General features: G+C 59.2%; 1 protein-coding gene across 1 annotated transcript in view; it reads right to left on the bottom strand.

Annotated features, from left to right (window-relative positions):
• Window positions 1–18,128, bottom strand: part of LOC104287652 (ankyrin repeat and fibronectin type-III domain-containing protein 1-like) — a 122,780-nt gene that overhangs the window by 4,025 nt on the left and 100,627 nt on the right. Inside the window, exons 3-19 of the mRNA XM_009886378.1 lie at window positions 13,632–13,833; window positions 13,095–13,302; window positions 12,185–12,379; window positions 11,818–11,931; window positions 11,332–11,429; window positions 9,753–9,843; window positions 6,570–6,677; window positions 6,229–6,328; window positions 5,483–5,615; window positions 4,233–4,352; window positions 3,684–3,899; window positions 3,174–3,340; window positions 2,714–2,864; window positions 1,786–1,954; window positions 1,350–1,516; window positions 563–773; window positions 4–275 (exon numbers count right to left, since the gene is read on the bottom strand). Of these exons, the coding sequence (XP_009884680.1) occupies window positions 4–275; window positions 563–773; window positions 1,350–1,516; window positions 1,786–1,954; window positions 2,714–2,864; window positions 3,174–3,340; window positions 3,684–3,899; window positions 4,233–4,352; window positions 5,483–5,615; window positions 6,229–6,328; window positions 6,570–6,677; window positions 9,753–9,843; window positions 11,332–11,429; window positions 11,818–11,931; window positions 12,185–12,379; window positions 13,095–13,302; window positions 13,632–13,833 (2,722 nt within the window). The remainder of the gene's footprint in view (window positions 1–3; window positions 276–562; window positions 774–1,349; window positions 1,517–1,785; window positions 1,955–2,713; window positions 2,865–3,173; window positions 3,341–3,683; window positions 3,900–4,232; window positions 4,353–5,482; window positions 5,616–6,228; window positions 6,329–6,569; window positions 6,678–9,752; window positions 9,844–11,331; window positions 11,430–11,817; window positions 11,932–12,184; window positions 12,380–13,094; window positions 13,303–13,631; window positions 13,834–18,128) is intronic.

Raw genomic sequence — 18,128 nt, 5'->3', positions numbered from 1 at the left:
GGCGCTGTCGTAGAGCTCAGGGGGTGGCCGAGGCTCCTCCGGCGGTGGTGGCGGCGGTGGCGGCGGCGGTGGGGTCTTGAGCTCATGGGTCTGCAGGACATCCGGAGCGCTGTCCCGTAGGGTGCGGGCAACTCTTCTGCTGCAGCACTCAGGCCCCGAGGAGGAATACACCAGGTCGAGCTCCTTTGGGCTCTGCGCCCTGCTGGAGTCGTAGTCGCTGTCAGTGGCCAGGAACACCTCGGAGGAGCCTTCCTCGTCTGACAGCCCGTGCGAGTCTGTGAGGGGTGTGAGAGAAGCAAAGAGGGGCTCAGCCTTGCTGTCGGCAACCCTGGCTGAGGGTTTGCACCAGATGGAGCCCAAGGAAGCCCCCGAGCATTTGCCCCCTCTCCGTACACCCGTGCTGCACTCGCCAAGGCACAGGCAGAGCAGGTCCTGCCCCAACCGAGACCGTACTCCCAACGCTGGCCCTGCCTGCATCCCCACAGTGCAGCCAAGCCAGAGCAGTGATCCCAGCAGCCCCCTGAGCCCACCAGGCAGGAGCTTTGCAAAGCCAGGTCCTTACCGGAGTTGAGCTTACGGCTGGTCTCTGGCGAGGGCGCCGGGGAGGGAAGGTAGTCGAGGTGGGACGAGGTGGATCGGGTTTTCTCCTTCATTGCACCACCAGCCTCGCTGAGGAAGCCGCTGAGGGACACCCCGCAGGAGGGCTGCTTGTACCGGGCGTGTTGCAGGGCATCCATAATCCAGCGCATCTCGCGCCAGATCTCCTCCATTTGCTGCCAAAATAGGAAGCGAGAGATTCCTTTCAAAAAAGCAAACAACAGCAACAAAAACGGCCCACAGCAAAACACAGCATCTCCCCACACACCTTTCCCAAGAGGTGAAAGCTTTGGGGGAATGCCCGAGTCAGGAAATCCCAAGAAAGTGCTCTCGGGTGGGAAGACGCTGCTTTGCCCACCAGCAACCGCCAGTTCACCAGGACCTGCCTGCTGCAGGCAGGAGTGCTGGGAAAGGGGGTAGTGTGGGGTGCTCTTCCACACATCCACCCCAAAATGTACTTCCAGGCCCTTTTCTAGCAAGGTGGGGACCTGCAGAGCAGGAGCCTCCAGCTCCCTAATCAGAATTTTTAACATGATCATTGCAGTAAGAAGGTGCTCGACGAAGCCCTGCCTGCTCCTGCCCATCTGCCGTGTCAGGGAAACCCCACGAGGTTACACCAGTGGGTACAGCCCCGGTGAGGATGATCCTGCAGCTCCTCCCAGCCATGACTGTCCTGGCCACGGCTGTCCTGGCCATGTCCCGTGGGCACCGTCGAGCCTGACTCCCTCCCAGCACACTCCCGCTCCGTGTACCTGGATGTAGTCCTGAACCTGCTGGTGCCTCTGCTTTGCGGTGGAGAGCTCGGCATCGGAGAAGGCCTCCCGGAGGCTCTGCTGAGACAGGAGCGACTCCAGCTCCAGGAGGGCGGACACCTGGCAGTACTGGGTGATGAACTCCCGGTCGTACGTGAAGAAGTGGACTGGGAGGGGAAAAAAGAGAGGGAGGAATGACAAATATCAGGCCCTTTGCTGTGGATGGCCTATGGGCTCCTCCCCACTCACCCAACCCAGGGAAGAGGCAACGCTCTCCTCTAGCCTACCTGGACAGCCCTCAGCATCCCCCTCCATCCCTTCTCTCCTGGGGAAAGTGAGGGAGCTCCAGCCCTCCCCACCACCCGTCCTGGCTCTTGGGAGCTGTCAGATGGCAAGAAGACCAGCAAGGATGACTTTTGGCATTCCCCTTCCTCACCTAACTCGAAGATCTGCAATGGCAGCGTGAGAAAGCCGGAGCGAGGGGTGTAAGGGTTGTTTTGCCCCGGAGCAGTGCAGACATCGTCCGATGGAGGCAGAAGCAGCAGGAAGGAGACCTGGCCCCCAAAGTCCAGCACCTCTTGGCTGTACAGACGGAAATCTTTGGCCTGCAAGAAGACACCGCAGGTAACAGCTGCAAACATCACTTGGTGGGCCCTCCACCAAGTCCTCATCCACAGAGGGGTCCTCAGGGACCACCTGCAGCCAGGGGACACTGCTATTTCAGCACGCAGCCAGAGGCTCCTTGCTTCTGGCATAATCTGCACACCTCCCTTTCTCTCTTATTTCTCCTAAAGGCCTCTAAACTATTGGTCAAAGTCACTATAACAGGGTCTCAGAGAAGTGCCACCATCAATGGTCTCAGTCCTGCTGAGAGAGGTGACCTCACAGCTTTCTGGCCAGAAGCACGTGCCTGACGCTGGTGGGCACCTTCGCAGCCAATACACAGCAGGGTGGAGGAGGGATTTCTCCCCATACAGTCTGGCCCAGGAGCCTGCAGCTCCATCCCACGGCTGGCCAGGGACCATCCTGCTTTGGAGGGGCAGGGCTGGGCTGGTCTTGTGCTGCAAGGGCTGAGCCCAGGACCAAACCACACGGTCGGCAATAATGGAAACCCAGCTTCACCTTCCTTGCTTCGGAGGTAAGACACACAGCTCCTGTGGACACTGTCCCTGGGCAGGCAGATGTTTCAGGTGCTGGCTGTCCACCGCTTGCCTTCTATTTGCATGGGATTAAACTCTGATTGATGCTTCAGGCCCACAAAGAGGGACCAGGGGCTGCGGTACCCTGCCCGCTGCGGTCACCGGCAACGGTGCTGCGCTGCTCCTTCCCTTCCCTCCTCCCCAGAACTCGGCACCTGCCTCTACCTCTTGCAATGGGATGTTGACCAGGGTCATCAGCTCCTTGATGGCCACTTGGAGCTCCTGAAACAAGTGGTTCTGGGAGGTCTCAGCCTCTGGCTCCACAGGAACAGCCTCCTCCACGCTGGCCATCTTCTGCAGCCATTCCCATTCCTCCCTGGAGAAGGGCAGAGACACACAGGTGAAGCTTGACCTCAATGCGCTATCGCTATGAGAGCTGTGTTTGCTCCGCTGTTCCCCCTCAAGAGGGTGCAGCACCTTAGGGGACGTGGGAGCTGTGGAGGAAGAGGGGAACCTTGGTTTGCCGCAGCTCCAGGCTGCATCGTGTGACAGGCAGTGGGGTCGAGAGGGAATATTAGGCTGCTGCCAGGAACCCAAGAGCAGAAGTGGGAGGTAATGGGTGCTCTCAGGCTGGATGGGACAGAGGAATCTGGTTGTCCCAGGTGAGCTGCCCTGCAAGCCCCACCTGGAGATGTTGGGGTTGGAGCGAATCTTGACGTGGCACAGGATGTTGGGCAGCCGCTCCGGCACCAGCACTCGGATCTGATCCACCGCGCTGCAGAGCTTCAAGTAGCCCAGGTAGAGGCCCGGGGAGAGGGCATGACTGCTCCGCTGGTGGTAAGCCAGCTTGTCCTGAGGAGAAAGGCACTGCTGGACTGAGCAAGCCCCCACAGTGGGGCTCTCTCCTGCCCTTGTGTGGGGTGCCACGTCCCGGCCAGCAGCAGGGAAGCGGCAGAGCAGGTACAATGAGGTGCTGCTGGGATGAATCCAGCAGCAGCCTGATGCCTCCCCTCAAAGCAACAGGGTTTTTGCAGGCTGGTTGGGCTCTGCTGCCCTTCTGCCTGGAGCCAGGACCAAACCCTTGGTGACCCGGGCTCTGCCGTGGCCCTTCCAGCCTGAGGAGGAGCAGGGAGCACCGGTGGTCCCACAACAGAGCCCACTGCAATCCCCTGCCACGACGGCACGGGTGCAGCACCTGGATGGAGATCAGCAGCATGTCCAGAGCAGTGGGCTCCTCCGGAGAGGACACGGACTTGCGGCTGGTCTGCAGCTTGCAGATGGGAACCCAGCGGACGCTCTCGAAGGTCTGGTTGGTCTTCACCTCCTTCAGGGTGACGATGAGGATGTTGCCCTGTTTGTCTTTGACGGGCTCGAAGAAGACCTGCCCCAGGTCCTGGATGCCCAGCAGCCCCTGCGTGACCGGAGAGGAGGATGGGAGAAAGCAGCAGGTCAGGGGACATCCTCGAGGCACAGTACTCTGTGGATCTGGGCAGCTGGGATGCAGCTGGGGGGTCTCCCCTCTGCCAGCTGGAAACCAGCCTGTCCAGCAAAGCACCCACCGACAGCCCCCAGCCCCTCTGCATGAGTTTGCCACAAAGCCTGACACCCCACTGCCCCACGACCGGGGTCCTGCCAGGGAGGACTGGCAGAGCCGGGGGTTTTCCTGGGCACACATCCGTGTGCTGCTCCCAAGGGAGCCCGGCTCCCCAAAAAGCGCTCGCTCTCCCCCCATGCCCACCCTCACCTGCATTTGTGAGATGGCCAGCAGCATCTTGAAGCGCGTCTGCAGGATGCAGGAGCAGGACGACTGGGAGACGGTGACGCACTGCCGCAGCCACAGGATCTCGTCCCACATGCACGACACCTGCAGCACACCAAAGGGCCGTCACCACCGGCCACCGCTGCCTGCAGCTGGTTCACACAAAGGTGTTTTGCGGAAATCCATTTGCATTTCCGTTTGAGCTGGGTTAGGAACATGCACGGGCACGTATCACCTCTCAGCAGGGGTGTGATTTTCTATGCCACAGGCAACCCGAGATGCCTCCAGAGCCTGGACCTCAGGGAAGCACCATGCCATGTCCACTCAGATATGTGCCTTCATCTAAGACAGACCTTCTGAAGTTTGAGTAGAAGATAGCCAAGAGGAGGGAGAAGATAGCCTTCTCCCTCAGTAGATAAGGACTATCCAGCAAAAGATTTTGGCCCTGAGCTGCCCCCCGCCCTTTCACTCAGCCTACTGCCAGCAGAGGACCAGGCAGCAGCACCCTGCACGTCCCGCTCTGCACAGCAGCGGCAGAGCTGCCGCGGAAGGATGCTGCAGTGAAGCAGCCAAACAGCTGAGAAGCTGCCGGCATCCCTGCGGAGAGGCAGCGTCCACCGTCACAGCACGTGCGGCACCGGTCCATCACCCACCTCTGGATTTCCAGGGGCTGGGGTGGAAACACCGGTCCCTGGTGTTTTCTCGGTCCGCGCCAAACCCCAGCGAGCAGCCAGCCTCTGGGCTGCCAGCGCCCGGGGCAGAGGGGGAGCCACGGCCAGCCAAAGGCAGCGGTGGTGCACGATGCCCTCTTGGCTCACCCCAGCACTCCCTGGTTGCGACCAGCTCTTGGCATCACTCTGTCCCATGGAGCCTGCAAGGGCAGTGGCACAGCGGAGGGCCTGGAGGCAACGCCAGGAAGCCCAGGAGCTGCCAGATGTGTCATCTGGTGAGAGCAGCTGGACTAGCTCATGGTCCCTTTGTGCACATGGGGTGTCCCCTGATGGTGCTCCCAGTCCAAGTCAGACCCGGCCAGCCCTGGTGAGAGCCCCGCAGTGCCCCACTACTGCTGCCAGCGTGGGCAGCAACGGGAAAGAGCTGCAATGAAGGTGCTCTGCGGATCGTGGTGGCCATCATCTCAGCAGCATCCAGGGTGGTGGCCAGGCAGACAGAGGTGTGTCAGGGGTCACACTGCTGCCGTGCCCCAGTGCACAGCACATGGTCCCTCAGCCACCCACCTTGGTGAACCACAGAAAATCCTGCATGAGCAGGCAGGAGTAGGTGTCATCAATCTCCACCACGGGGATCTGGTCTTCGTGGGTCACCAGGATGTTGTCGTCCTTGTAGAAGATGGCTGTCAGGTAAAGGCCCCTGCATGGGAGGGAAGACAGACTTCAGTGTCACCTCCACCCGCCAGCTTCATTTCCCAAAGGGTCCCTCTCCCGAGGGCTGAGGAGGTGCCCTGCCCCAGGTCTCAGCTCCTCTCCAACAGCCTGTGGCAGAAGAGGCACACGGCCAGTACAGGAGCAGGAACAGGAACTCAATGCTGCCAGCAAGGCGAGCCTGGCTGACGCCATGGCTGACGCCCCGGCTGATGCCCCGGCCGATGCCCCAGCCAGCACAAGGGTGATGGGGCCAGACCTGTGCAGGAGACACGCTGGGGTGCCTGGAGGCGAAGCGTGAAGGTGGATGGTGGGAGGGTGGTGGGGTCCAGAGGAGGGTGGGGTGGTGGGTGATGCTTGGAGATGGCACAGGCATCTCGGTACGGGTGCAGCTTGGCCAGTCCAAGGAGAAACATTTGATTTCTGGGCAACAGGACTCATCTCCACTGACACCACCAGCTCGCTCCAGGCAAGGACCCACCTCTGAGCACCCCCTCAGCCCTGGGCTTCTGCACACAGTTCCTGGCAGTGTCCAGGATGGGCAGTGCTATGTCCCTGCCAGGAGACGGGCTCTCCACCACCCCTGTGCACCAGCCTCTCACCTCTTCAGTGTCTTGAGAAACTTGCTGCCGGGGTGGAAGAGGTGCTTGAGGCTCTTGGAGACAGAGTGCTTCCTGCTCTGGGGCTGATTCTTGCAGGGCTCTGGGGAGCAGAGATCACAGGATGCTGCAGCAGGAGACGAAGGGTGGCACCAGCAGCCCATGGCACAGCATGCCAACCTGGGTGGGAAGGCTCTACCAAGGTCTCCACTGCCTGAGCCGTCTCCCTGCTATGCTCATCCATGGGACAGACCGACTCTTGGTGCCACCCCAGCCCACCCCACAACCCTAAGGGGTCAGCCTGGATCCTTCACCCCAGCCTCCCCACAGTGCCGTGCACTCACCGTGGCAAACACAGTGCTGGTGGATGGTCTTCACCTGGCCCAGCAGATGGTCCAGAGCTTCAGCTTGTCCCCTTCGCCGTGGAGCCCGGCCGTCGTACTCCCGCCAGTCTGTGGGGGACACACCAGCATCACCCCCAGCACCTACCCCTTGGCGGGGGAGAAAGAGGGCTTCCTGTCCCTTCCTCCCCATGGCAGGTCACCTTCTGGCACCCCACCTATGTGTCCCACAGACACAGCATGGCACAGCAACAGTGATGGGTGCTGGGCACCTCTGGGTGGGCTGGGCTTCGGCACCCTGGCTCTGCACAGCACCCCGTGGCCACCAGCCACCCCGCAGCACGGCAGAGACACAGCAGAGGGAAAGAACAAGGTCCCGTCTGTTGCTGCCGCACTTTACTGGCCTTAAAAAATAAAATTCTTTCCAGTGTCTTCCTCCAGGTCTTCCCCAGAGCGGCAGCTTTCTCCGGGTGAGTGCTGAGAGCTGCGCTCAACTCGGCAAACACATAAATAAGCTCTCCTGCCAGCTCCACCCGGTGCGAGATGGCAGCAGGACCAGAAGCAGGGCCGGGGACCTGCCGCCGCTTCTACGTTAGCTTTACATTAATTGCTTTAAACACCCCCTGTGTCCTGCCTGCTGCTGTTTTCCATGGAAAGTTCAGCTCTGTTAACTTTGGCTGGGGCTTGCCACTATTTTTAGGAGCTTTAAAAACACCCGGGGAGGTGTCTGACTATGTTCTGCTGGGCCAGGGAGGGATCTTGACTGAGGGGAGAAATATTAATGGAGATAAAAATAAACAAAACCCACTCATATCTGATTCACTTCAGCTGCACTCTGCATCGATGCTGCTGGCTCTCGGTCACAGGGAATGTGACCTGTGCGGGATGGCAAAGGGGCTTTAAAGTGGGTGAAACCATGGCCAAGCCCCGCTGGCAGGACAGGGCAAAGCCAGGGCAATGCAGGGCGTGCGTAGGCTCCCTATGTGCATTCATTGGGCCCAGTCCTGTTAACACATTCATCAATGATCTGGATGAAGGGATAGAGTGTACCATCAGCAACTTTGCTGATGACACAACACTGGGAGGAGTGGCTGACACGCCAGAAGGCTGCGTCGCCATTCAGCGTGTCCTGGACAGGGTGGAGAGTTGTGCAGAGAGGAACCTTATGAAGTTCAGCAAGGACAAGTGTAGTGTACTGCATCTGGGGAGGAATAACCCCATGCACCAGTACAGGTTGGGGGCTGACCTCCTGGAGAGCAGCTTTGTGGAAAGGGATCTGGGAGTCCTGGTGGACAACAGGATGACCATGAGCCAGCAATGTGCCCTGGTGGCCAAGAAGGTGAATGGCATCCTGGGGTGCATCAAGAAGAGTGTGGCCAGCAGGTTGAGGGAGGTCATCCTCCCCCTCTGCTCTACCCTGGTGAGGCCACATCTGGAGTACTGCATCCAGTTCTGGGCTCCCCAGTTCAAGAAGGACCGGGAACTGCTGGAGAGGGTCCAGCAAAGGGCTACAAAGATGATGAGGGGATTAGAACATCTCTCATATGAGGAAAGGCTGAGGGACTTGGGTCTCTTTAGTCTAGAGAAAAGAAGATTGAGGGGGGATCTTATCAATGCTTATAAATCCTTCAAGGGAGGGTGCCAGGGGGATGGGAACAGTGTTTTTTCAGTGGTGCCCAGTGATAGGAGAAGAGGTAATGGGCACAAGCTTGAACATAGGAAGTTCCCTCTTAACATGAGGAGGAACTTCTTTACTTTGAGGGTAGTGGAGCACTGGCACAGGCTGCCCAGAGAGATGGGAGAGTCTCCCACTCTGGAGCCATTCCAAACCCGCCTGGACGCCGTCCTGTGCCACTGCTGGAGGTGCCCCTGCTCTGGCGGGGGGGTTGGACTAGATGATCTCCAGAGGTCCCTTCCAACCCTGATCATTCTGTGATTCTGTGCTTCTGTGATTCATATACACGCAAATGTATTTTTGCATCTTTCCACACCAGTGCTAAAGCGCTTGTGTTCCTGCAGCTAGAGCAATGCATGGTGCCTGTGCATCTCTGGCCCCATCGCAGCTCACACGCTCAGACCTGCACTTCGACCCCTCCGTCGTGCATTCCTTGCTCACACACAGCAGCGTGCCCGGTCCCTCGCCGCCTGCGCGCATTGGTGGCAGGGGCAGCATGCCCACCGCCCTGCTGCTGCTGCTGCTGCTGCTGGTCGGGACGGGCTCAGCCTCCCAGGTGTGAAGGTGCTGATCCCGCAGGACCACTATGCATGGCCGCAGTGGAGACCTGCTGGCGACTGGTGGCGAGGGGCAGCCACCACCTCAGAGCCTGCTCAGCCCTCAACTTTCATGCACTGGGGCTGCTCCTTCCAGTTCCATCCTCCTGGCCTGTCGTCCCCAGCGCCCTGGGGCGTCTTGTGTGACACTGGGTGGCTTTTCCCTGCTGCTCGCCCTGGTGCCGGTGTGGGGAGGTGGGCACTGAGAGCCCAGAGCTGGTCTGCGGTGGGGCTCATGACCCCATGTCATGCCAGCTCGATGCCAGGGAAGGCAGGTCCCCAGGGCTGGGCTGGATGGGCGAGAGCATGCGGTGGCACAGGGAGGGCTCCAGGCCCACTGCCACCCAGGACCGGGATGGTTCTGAGGCCCGGGGGGGCAGCTCAAGGGGCTGAGTTGGGGCATCCCACCATGTCGCCCCTCAGCGCGTGCCAATGGTGGTTTTGCACAAGCTTGGCCGCTTTGGGGCAGATGCCATTGAGGTGGTAAGGACTGACCCCTTCAAAAGCTGCGCCATGCTAAATTACAAACATCTGCTAAAAACCACAGGGACGTTTTTCCTTCCTCCAGAGGGGATGGCTGTATGGGTTTCCTTTTAACTAAGAAAGCAAAACACCCTCTCTTCTGCCTTCCTCCTTAGGGTGAGCTGATCCAGGTGGCTCAGCCTTTACCAAGAGAATTTCAGGTTGAAAAATAACTATTTGGTAAAGCTCCTGCCGGCTGGAGGCAGCATCCTGGACAGCCGGGCACAGCATCCCTCCCTGGTCTGAGATCCCAAATGCTGCCTCTGCTCCCAGGTGCACTAGACCCCATCCCAGCAGCGAGTGGGACCACCGGATGGCACAGGGAGCTGCTGCCTCCCCCCATCCATCCTGCAGCTGGTGCCAGCTCCCATGGGCGTTCCCAGCGGTACTCACTGGAAGGGATGGCGAAAGGGGGCACGGAGGCTTGCGGGGGACCCCAGCCCTTCATGTTGTAGGCAGACACCTGGACGTAGTAAGCCGTGCCCTGCAAGGAGGGAAGCCACACTCAGCACACCAGCACCTCTCCCGGCAAGGGAAGAAGGATGGCCCCCCCCCCCAGCCCAGTACACCAGTACACCATGAAGGGTACTAAACTGGGAGCCCGCAGCCCGGGTCACCCCCTCTGACGTCCCCAAGTTGTACAAAGCTCTTGTTATCAGACGCTAGAGAGTCCCTGCAGCCCAGTTGGGTTGTTTTGGGGGAAGGCAGAGGAAAGATGGGATGCTGTGAATGCCCTTTGCCAGGAGATGCTCCAGCCCCAAAGATACGGGGCTTCCCCAGCCGGCAGGGTCGGGGTGATGCCTTCCCACTGGGACACACAAGGATCCGGCCCCTGGGACAGGGAGATGGCCCAATGCTGTCAAGGGCTTGTGGCACAGCGACAAGTGATTACAGGCCTCTGATTAAAGCCTGGTCAAGCTGGCAGATGTTGCAAGCCCTCCAGGCACTCATGAAGGTGGACGGGAGCCTGCGAAGCAGCTCTGAAAGCATGATTGATGGGCTCGGGCCAGCTCCTTGCAGTGGCGCTGCTCCAAGCTCCGCTCCAGCCCCGTCCTGCCGTGTACCAGGGCAGCTCTCCCACCCTGACAGCGGCCCCGGGGCTCCGACACCACCACCTTGGCTAAGCCCCTCTAGCCGCATTAAGGGCTTTCCCTGCTCCTGGAGCTGGCGGTCCCTGCCTGTCACCAGAGCTTCGGTGCTGCACGTCCCTGGTAAGGGCGACGCCATTCATCCCAGCATCTCCCCGTTTGCCTATCCCAAGCTCCACCCTGTCATGGTCCCCATCCCGTCGTGGTCCCCATACTGCCCCGTCCCCCCTCGCCGGTCCAATGCGTGCCGGGGACAGGACGGCAGCCCCCGGGGAGGGGACAGCTGACAGGCAGCGTGGCCCCTGTGGTTCTCAAGAAGATAAAACAGCGGGGAGCCCCGGCCCCAACCAGTCCGTGACCTTGCCGAGCTCCCGGAGATGGAGACAGGGCTGGTCCCCCCTCTCCAATGAGCGGCAGGGCTGGTGTGGGGGGTTGATCTGTGCAGGTGGCAGAGGAAGGAGCCACTGATTTATTGCCCAGGAGGAGCACGGGTGGAGATGGGAGCAGGGTGGGGGACAGAGGATAAATCAGGCGCTCGGTGAATGGCCCCGTTCACTTCAGCAGCCCCAGGCAGCCCGTGCAGGGGGTTTCCCCATAAATCAGGCGCTCGGTGAATGGCCCCGTTCACTCCAGCAGCCCCAGGCAGCCCGTGCAGGGGGTTTCCCCACAGCCAGGGCAGCCACGGCCATGCAGGGACAGACAGATGCCTCTCCCGGCCCCACACTCTTAGCTCTGCCCACGGGCTGTGCCGACCACTGCCGTGGCACAATCCCGCACAGGCTGCAGGGACTGACCCCACAGGCTGCACCATGGCCAGCAGCTTTTCCCGGCCACGGGCTGTCCCCCCACAGCCCGGACCCCCGTGGGGCACCCCAAAAGCTCACCGACACCAGCCCCCGGATGGTGAAGTGCAGGTTCTTCAGCTTGTCGATCACGGCCTCCCCCAGCAGCGGTGAGAAGGTGGGGGAGCAGCTCCACTCCACTGAAAGCAGAGAGACCCCCAAGTTGCTGCGTGGCTTCACGGAGCGAGGACAGGCTACCAGGGCTGGCAGCAGGGTGTCGGGGACCACCAGCTGCAGAGGGACTGTGGGCAGCACCAGGGCGAAGGCAGGGGAGAGGGGGAGCCGCAGTGGGGGGGACCGCATGGGGAGCTGCGGTCCTTCTCCCTGAGACAGGGAGAAGCTATGGGTCCCTGACCCTCAAACGATGGGTCAGGAGCTGGGGACGGAGGAAATTCTTCCAGAAGCCCAAAATATCTGGTTTGAATGGGCAAAGGCACGTATGGGGCGAGCGCCCCACCGTGTCGCCCTGGCACACCTGCAGTGCTTGCCATGGCCGTGTGTCCCCCGGCACTGCTGTGGGGTCCCTACCTTTGTACTTGGTGACAACGGCCGAGTTAACGCTCAGGGGCTCCCAGAAGGTCACCTGCACTGAGGAGCTGCTGGCCACGGAGAGCTGGACGTTGGTAGGGGCGTCTGGTGCTCCTGGGGACAGAGAGCGCAGGGACCACTACAGCGAGGACGGTCACTCCAAACCCCTAAGTGTCCCTCCTGGGCCTCCCCCCACTCCCAGGGACATGTTCCCGGAGCGCTCACCCCCCATGCACCCATACAGGGTGCAAGGAGCTTCTGATGGGGGCTGGTGCACCCCATGCCTGAACCACATACAGCCCTGCTCCTTCCCTCAGCATGGGGACTGCCCCCCAGTCCCCCCCCCAGCCCTCCTGCGGGCACTCACGGGCATGCTCAAACCCTGCCTTCATGCGCTTGTAAAGCCGGTATCGCCACTCCCAGGCCTTGAGCTGCTTCTCCTTCTCGGAGCAGTCCACGTTGGGTGCCTCGTTCACCACCTGCGCCGTCAGCTCGTTGACACGCTGCTCTGCTTCCCGCACCAGCGTGGAGAGGTGCAGCGAGCGGCTCTCCAGGCTCACGACTGCGGGATGGGTGGGCATGGCCGTGGGTCCCAGGAGGGGAGCCAGGAGGGAAGAGGAGGCGGTTAGAATCATAGAGTCATAGAATTGTTGAGGTTGGAAGGGACCTTTAAGATCATCAAGTCCAACCATTAATCTACCCTGACAAAACCACTTCTAAACCTTGTCCCCAAGTACCACATCTACCCTTTTTTTAAACACCTCCAGGGATACCGAGTCCACCCCCTCCCTGGGCGGCCTCTTCCAATGTTTAATAACCCTTTCGGGGAAAAAATTTTTCCAAATATCCAATCTAAGCCTCCCCTGACATAACTTGAACCCATTTCCTCTCATCCTATCACTTGTCACCAGGGAGAACAGGTCAGCCCCCACCTCTACACCCTCCTTTCGGTAAGCTGTAGAGACTGATAAGGTCTCCCCTCAGCCTCCTCTTCTCCAGGCTGAACACCCCCAGGTCTCTCAGCCGTTCCTCACAATAAGGACAAGCCCAGGCTCTGCTGCCACCAAGTCCCCACCCCAAGACCCCGTCCTCCGCTCTGTGTCCTGCTCCTGTGCTCCACTCAAGTGCATGGCTCCACTTGAGTCCCTGCTACAGCCTGCACCAGTTCCGCAGACCCCAGTGCCCACCTCCTCACCCAGACCCCACTGCCTGGGAGTACGCTGCTCCACCAGGCTGGAGACCCAGGTGATGGGCATAGCTCCCCCACACCAACTCACAGTGAGGGCTCTCCTTCGCTCCCGCCTGCAGCAGCGCCCTGGCGATGGGAACGTTGTTGGTCATGATGGCAATGTCCAGGGGCAGCAGCCCCTCGCTGTTTGGGGTGTTGAGGTCCAGCTCCTCAGGGCTGTACTGCTTCAGCAGCTCCTGGACCCTGTCTAGGTCCTGCAGCTCCACGGCCTCAAAGAGGGCAGCGTTGCTCTGGAACTGAATGGAGGGAGAAACGTGGGTCAGCTGAGCATGGAGCACCCTCCTCCACCCCACCCAACACCCCAGCCCTTCACCAGCACCCCACAAACCCAAACCGGGGCGGTGGGGGCTACCCTCGTCCCAGGGGCTAAGAAGCATCAGCTCATCGCCGCCACAACCGGATGATGCTGAGCAAAGATCCAGATCAGCTCCAGCTGAACTTGCTCCAGGGCAGCTTCACTCAACGCACTCTTGGGCTTCCACCCAGGTGACATGGCCCACGCACGGACCCTCCATCCCCATCTTCCCAGCCATGGGAGTGCTGGATGGAGCCAGCGGGCACTGACCAGGTAGGACTTGCGGAGTTTCTCCTTCTCGCCCCGTCCCACCAGGCTGCTCTCGTCGAAGGACGTGTAGTTGACACGGAATTTCCCCGACAGGTTTCGGTAAAGCCTCTTGGCTGCATTGGGAGAGGAAGGGCCTGGCGGCTTCCTGGCCTGCGCCAGCTGCAGGTCCCGCATCTGCTGCGTCATTTTAGGGGAGGATGACCTGGGAGAGGGCAAGAAGGTGGGGAAACAAGGCAGGTGAGGACGTGCCAGAAAGTCAGAGGCACATCTGCAGCATCAGGACCGAGGCACAACCCAGGAGAGCCAGAGCAGCGCCGGGGCAGCACTGATGTCAGTGGCTGCATGGTGGATACCGGTGCCAGCAACACCCTCATCCATCTGTTATCAGCTGAGGCCAGTCCAGTCCTCTTCCCCATCGCTCCTGTTGGCCCTGCAGGTGTGCTGAGAGGCTCGTATGAACCCTGTGGGTGAGACATTCCCTTCCAGACCCAAGGGCCAGTCTGGCCCCACACTGCCCTGGAGCCAGGATGCCCTAAGCAACCTCAGGCGGCTGAGGTCTGCAACCAGTCCCCATCCATCACACTGGGGAAACCTCTCCTTCCTCCCAGTCTTTGCCACCCACCTCCTCCAGAGATGGGCTGCCCAGACCCTCTCAGCAGTGGGGGCCGCAGGGACTGACAGCCCCCCAGCCCCGTGCTGGGTGAGTGCTGCCCACCATGCAGTTGGCTTGGGATGGCCTCGTGCACCCTCTCCACATCCATCCTTCCATCAGGAACCCGGCTCCTGCGCTTACCACCATTCCCCAGCCCTCTTCGCTACGCTTCCTTCCCCAGGGTCCTTATTCCAGCAAAGGGCACCCTCTGAATGTGCACAAGAGAGAGGAATGGACAAAAGGCCATTTCTAACAGCACCAAGACAATGCCAGATCCCAATGGGGACCAGTGACCCCCAGTCTCCTGCTCACCAGCAGACGCAGGCTCCACAGCTGCTCCTCACCTTCTCCATCCACATTGATTAAGCCACAAAAACTTTCCTCCACTCTGATCTTAATGTCTACTTTAAAGAGCCATGATAAATACGTACAGGTCACTAGGAAAGCCGGCATCTTTTCTTGGCCTCTCCCTGCAGCCGTCACCCTCATGTCCCCACCAAGACCTCACCCCCACCGGGCAAAGTCCCCGGTTTCAGCACGAGCGTGGCCTCGCTGCTGTGTGGGGCTTTTGCCCATGAGTCATCCCTTACAGCACCGAGGGTTTTCGCTGCCATCAAACATCTGATCCCCTTCTTGCTGTAGCCTGTGGCACCGTTCCCAGACAAGGAGCATCAGGTCTAAGGAGCATTTAGCACAACGACGCTTAGCACAGTTTCTCGCGGTTTTGACCTCGTAGCCCTGTGTATAAGGTCAGATATTTAGGAGCAAGGTCTTCCCCGTATCACTTTATTGGTTAAATATCAAGCGAGGGGTAAGCGTGATAAAAAGCGTGACAGTTGTCTAGAAGGTCATGCCAAAATGCTACCGTGAAGCTGTGCCTGTGATGATGATGTTTATAAAGCCGTCATCAGGAGGCAGGATATTAATAACAACCTCGCTACGTGCTCTTCATCATCCTGATTTCAGATTAGGCACAGTGGGCCGCAGAAGTCCTTTCATGATTTTACCTTTTATTACTGTGATATTTAGAAGCGGAAAACGATGGGGAGGTTGGCTCCTGCCAACCGCTCATCTCACTGCCTTCAGCCTACGGATTTAGAGGTCTCGAGCGTGGCCCAAGCCACGGTGTCAGGTTGCTGCCCCGGATTCCTCCAGGGATGGGCGTTATCTGAACGTAGGGCTTTATCGACTAGACAGACAGGCAGTGAACACCAACCACGTGAGCTTCAGGTGGCACGACACCCCTAAGCAACCATGTGGAGGTCGGTGAGATCTGTGCAGCAGGGTCCTGCTGGTTCTGGTGGGGAAGAAGGGGAGAAGGTCTCTACCAGGAGGGCATCACCACATGAGGAGAGACCTGCACAACGCAGGGAAGTGGTGGAGAACCAGCTCTGGCCTCACCGAGACCTACCCAGCTCCTCAGCTTATGGCTGTGCCAGCCTGAGCACACCGTGTTTCATCACGGACATCGAGCAGCTCCTGCGGAAGGCTCCTCATGATGCCAAGGGGTTCCGCGCACGGCACACACAAGCCTCTACAGACGGCGAATACAGGACCTCAGATACCAAAGGAGCAGGAAAGTATCACGCAGTTCTGCTGTCACTGGTAGACAGAACTTCAAAGAGAAAAGCCACCCGTGCCTGTGCAGGCAGGGCACTCTGGCTGGAAGAGGCAACCACGAAGGCAGGTTCTGACCCACCGACCGAGCCCAAGAAGCAAAGTGCCATCTGACATACCTAGGAAAGAGAAATAACCAACTCAGGAGGCTCTCCAGCAAAACCTTGCCTTTTCTCTTGTGTTTAAGAGCTCCCTGCTGCCCAAGCCCTCCGCTCTCCACCTCCAGCTGCTGCTTTTAGCAGGCTCATCGGCAAGATGCCTAACTGCTCTGTGGTTCCCCTTCAGCCAAGGAGGCAACAATACTCTCCCACACCAGGGAAGGAAGGAAGACCCCAAAAGTACCTCTCTGGAAGCTGGGTTAGACCCTGTTGTAACAGATCCCTGCTCCATCCACACTTGCAGAATCAAGGTTTAAAAAAGGAGTGGCACTTTGGAGCAAAAGCACTTTTTTCTGCCAATTAAAATATATGGCAAAGGACCCAGTACAGGCAGACTGCACAATTTGGAGGAAGTTCTTTCAGAGATGGGAGAAACAGAGGCGACACAGAAATTTCTCACTATTTTCCCTCATCTGATTTGCTTTTAATGAGAAGGAAAGAGACAGAAATTATTCAGAGCTCAGGAGTGAACATCTATCTATATTAAACTGGCTGCCCCAAAGATAAAAGAGTTTCCTGCCCTGTGGTTATGAGTCATCTGGACTTCAGTGAAATAGTCTTGATTTATCTAGAGCTAAACTTTGCCTGCGGTGGAGCAACTGATAGCTGAAAACAACACCCACAGATGTCATGCCCTCAAGGTACCACCAGCCAACACCAGCTCGCCCCGACAGCGAAGCCCCGTCCCTGTGGGGAGGTGGTGGGAGGAGATGCCACCTTTATGGTCTCAGTGCAGCTGAACTAAATTTATCTGGACCGCAATCAGTTCTCGTTGCTAATTATTTACCTACCTGCTGCAAACACTGCAGCAGGGGTCGGATGCTTCGCTGGCCCCAGCGGTTCGGCTTTCCGGGCGCGGGATGTGTTCACAACCACGAGGGAGGTGGTGTGGACATCAGGTCTGCGATGCCATAAATCCACGTGCCAGCAAGCTCCATGGAGAAGGCTGAGGTTCTGCTACGGGATGCAATGGGGGCTGGCCAGACCCACCTCAGGAAACCAATGCAATGAGAATTATTTCTTTTGAAAGGACACGAGGATGGATGTGCACAAGACAACTTCATTTTAGCACTCCTTCTGTGATGCACGCAAGAAACTCCTCTGGGTAGTTCATAATGCTGTGGTTTCTGCAGATTCTGGGTTTTAATGTTTCCAGTGCTGCAGATCTTGGCCTAGTAAACAGTGCTAATAATTGTTGTAATTATATGAGTTTAAGTGCATTTTGTTTAAGGGCGTAGCCTCTCCCAGCCTCCAGCAGAGAACCAGTCCATGTCAGACAGGGCTGCCCTGTCCCGCTGGTGGAGCCCAGACCCTGGGCTGGCTGGAAGGAGCCCTGCACATCCCAAGCCCAGCGGGACCCGGCCGTCCTTCCCAGGGCACCCACGGGGATGGCCCATGCAGGGCACCTGCAGCACCAGATGTGCAAATCCCAGGGGGACCACGGGCTTCATCCTCCCCACCACTACACGCTCTTGGGGACAGGGGATGGAGGACCTGGACATGCAAGCAATGACCGTCATGCCTGGAGGTCAGGAGATGTGGCTGCTGGGGACCATGGTGGCCATCCCATGCCACTTGCCACCAGTGGGAGCCCAGGATGTGAAAAGGCTCATGTGCAAGCGATGTTGCTGCTGATGACAATGGCCCTCCAGCCAAAAAACGAGGCTGCCCAGTCCCTGCCGCCCCCCGTGCTGGCCGTGGAAAGGATTAGCTCACGGGTGCCTGCCTGCACTGGCGGCGAGAGGGCAGGCTCCAGCCCACGGCCGCAGACATGAGCTCAGCGCCACGCTCCTGTCCTTGGGGTCCGTGTGGGTGGCTGTCACTTTGGAAAGCTGCTCCCTGCCGTCTGTGCAGCCTGATGCAGCAAGAGAGAGAAGCCGCGGGGCTCCGTGCATGAGAAAAAGAAAGCCCGAAGGACGGAGGATGAAAGGTGTTAACGCTTTGAAAGGATGAGGTTTGGGGTAGGAAGGAGGAGAAGGACTGGGTCCTTGCAGAGCTGATTGGAGCCCCGTGGCGCTGTGGGTGTCAGTGGCACGTTAGCACAAGCTGCCAGGGATGCTTTCCTGAACC

The sequence above is a fragment of the Charadrius vociferus genome, unplaced genomic scaffold (assembly GCF_000708025.1).
Source record: "Charadrius vociferus isolate BGI_N301 unplaced genomic scaffold, ASM70802v2 scaffold585, whole genome shotgun sequence".
Classification (NCBI taxonomy): Eukaryota; Metazoa; Chordata; class Aves; order Charadriiformes; family Charadriidae; genus Charadrius; species Charadrius vociferus.
Note: the sequence above shows the minus strand (reverse complement) of the source record. Positions and strands in the feature narration are given on the sequence as shown.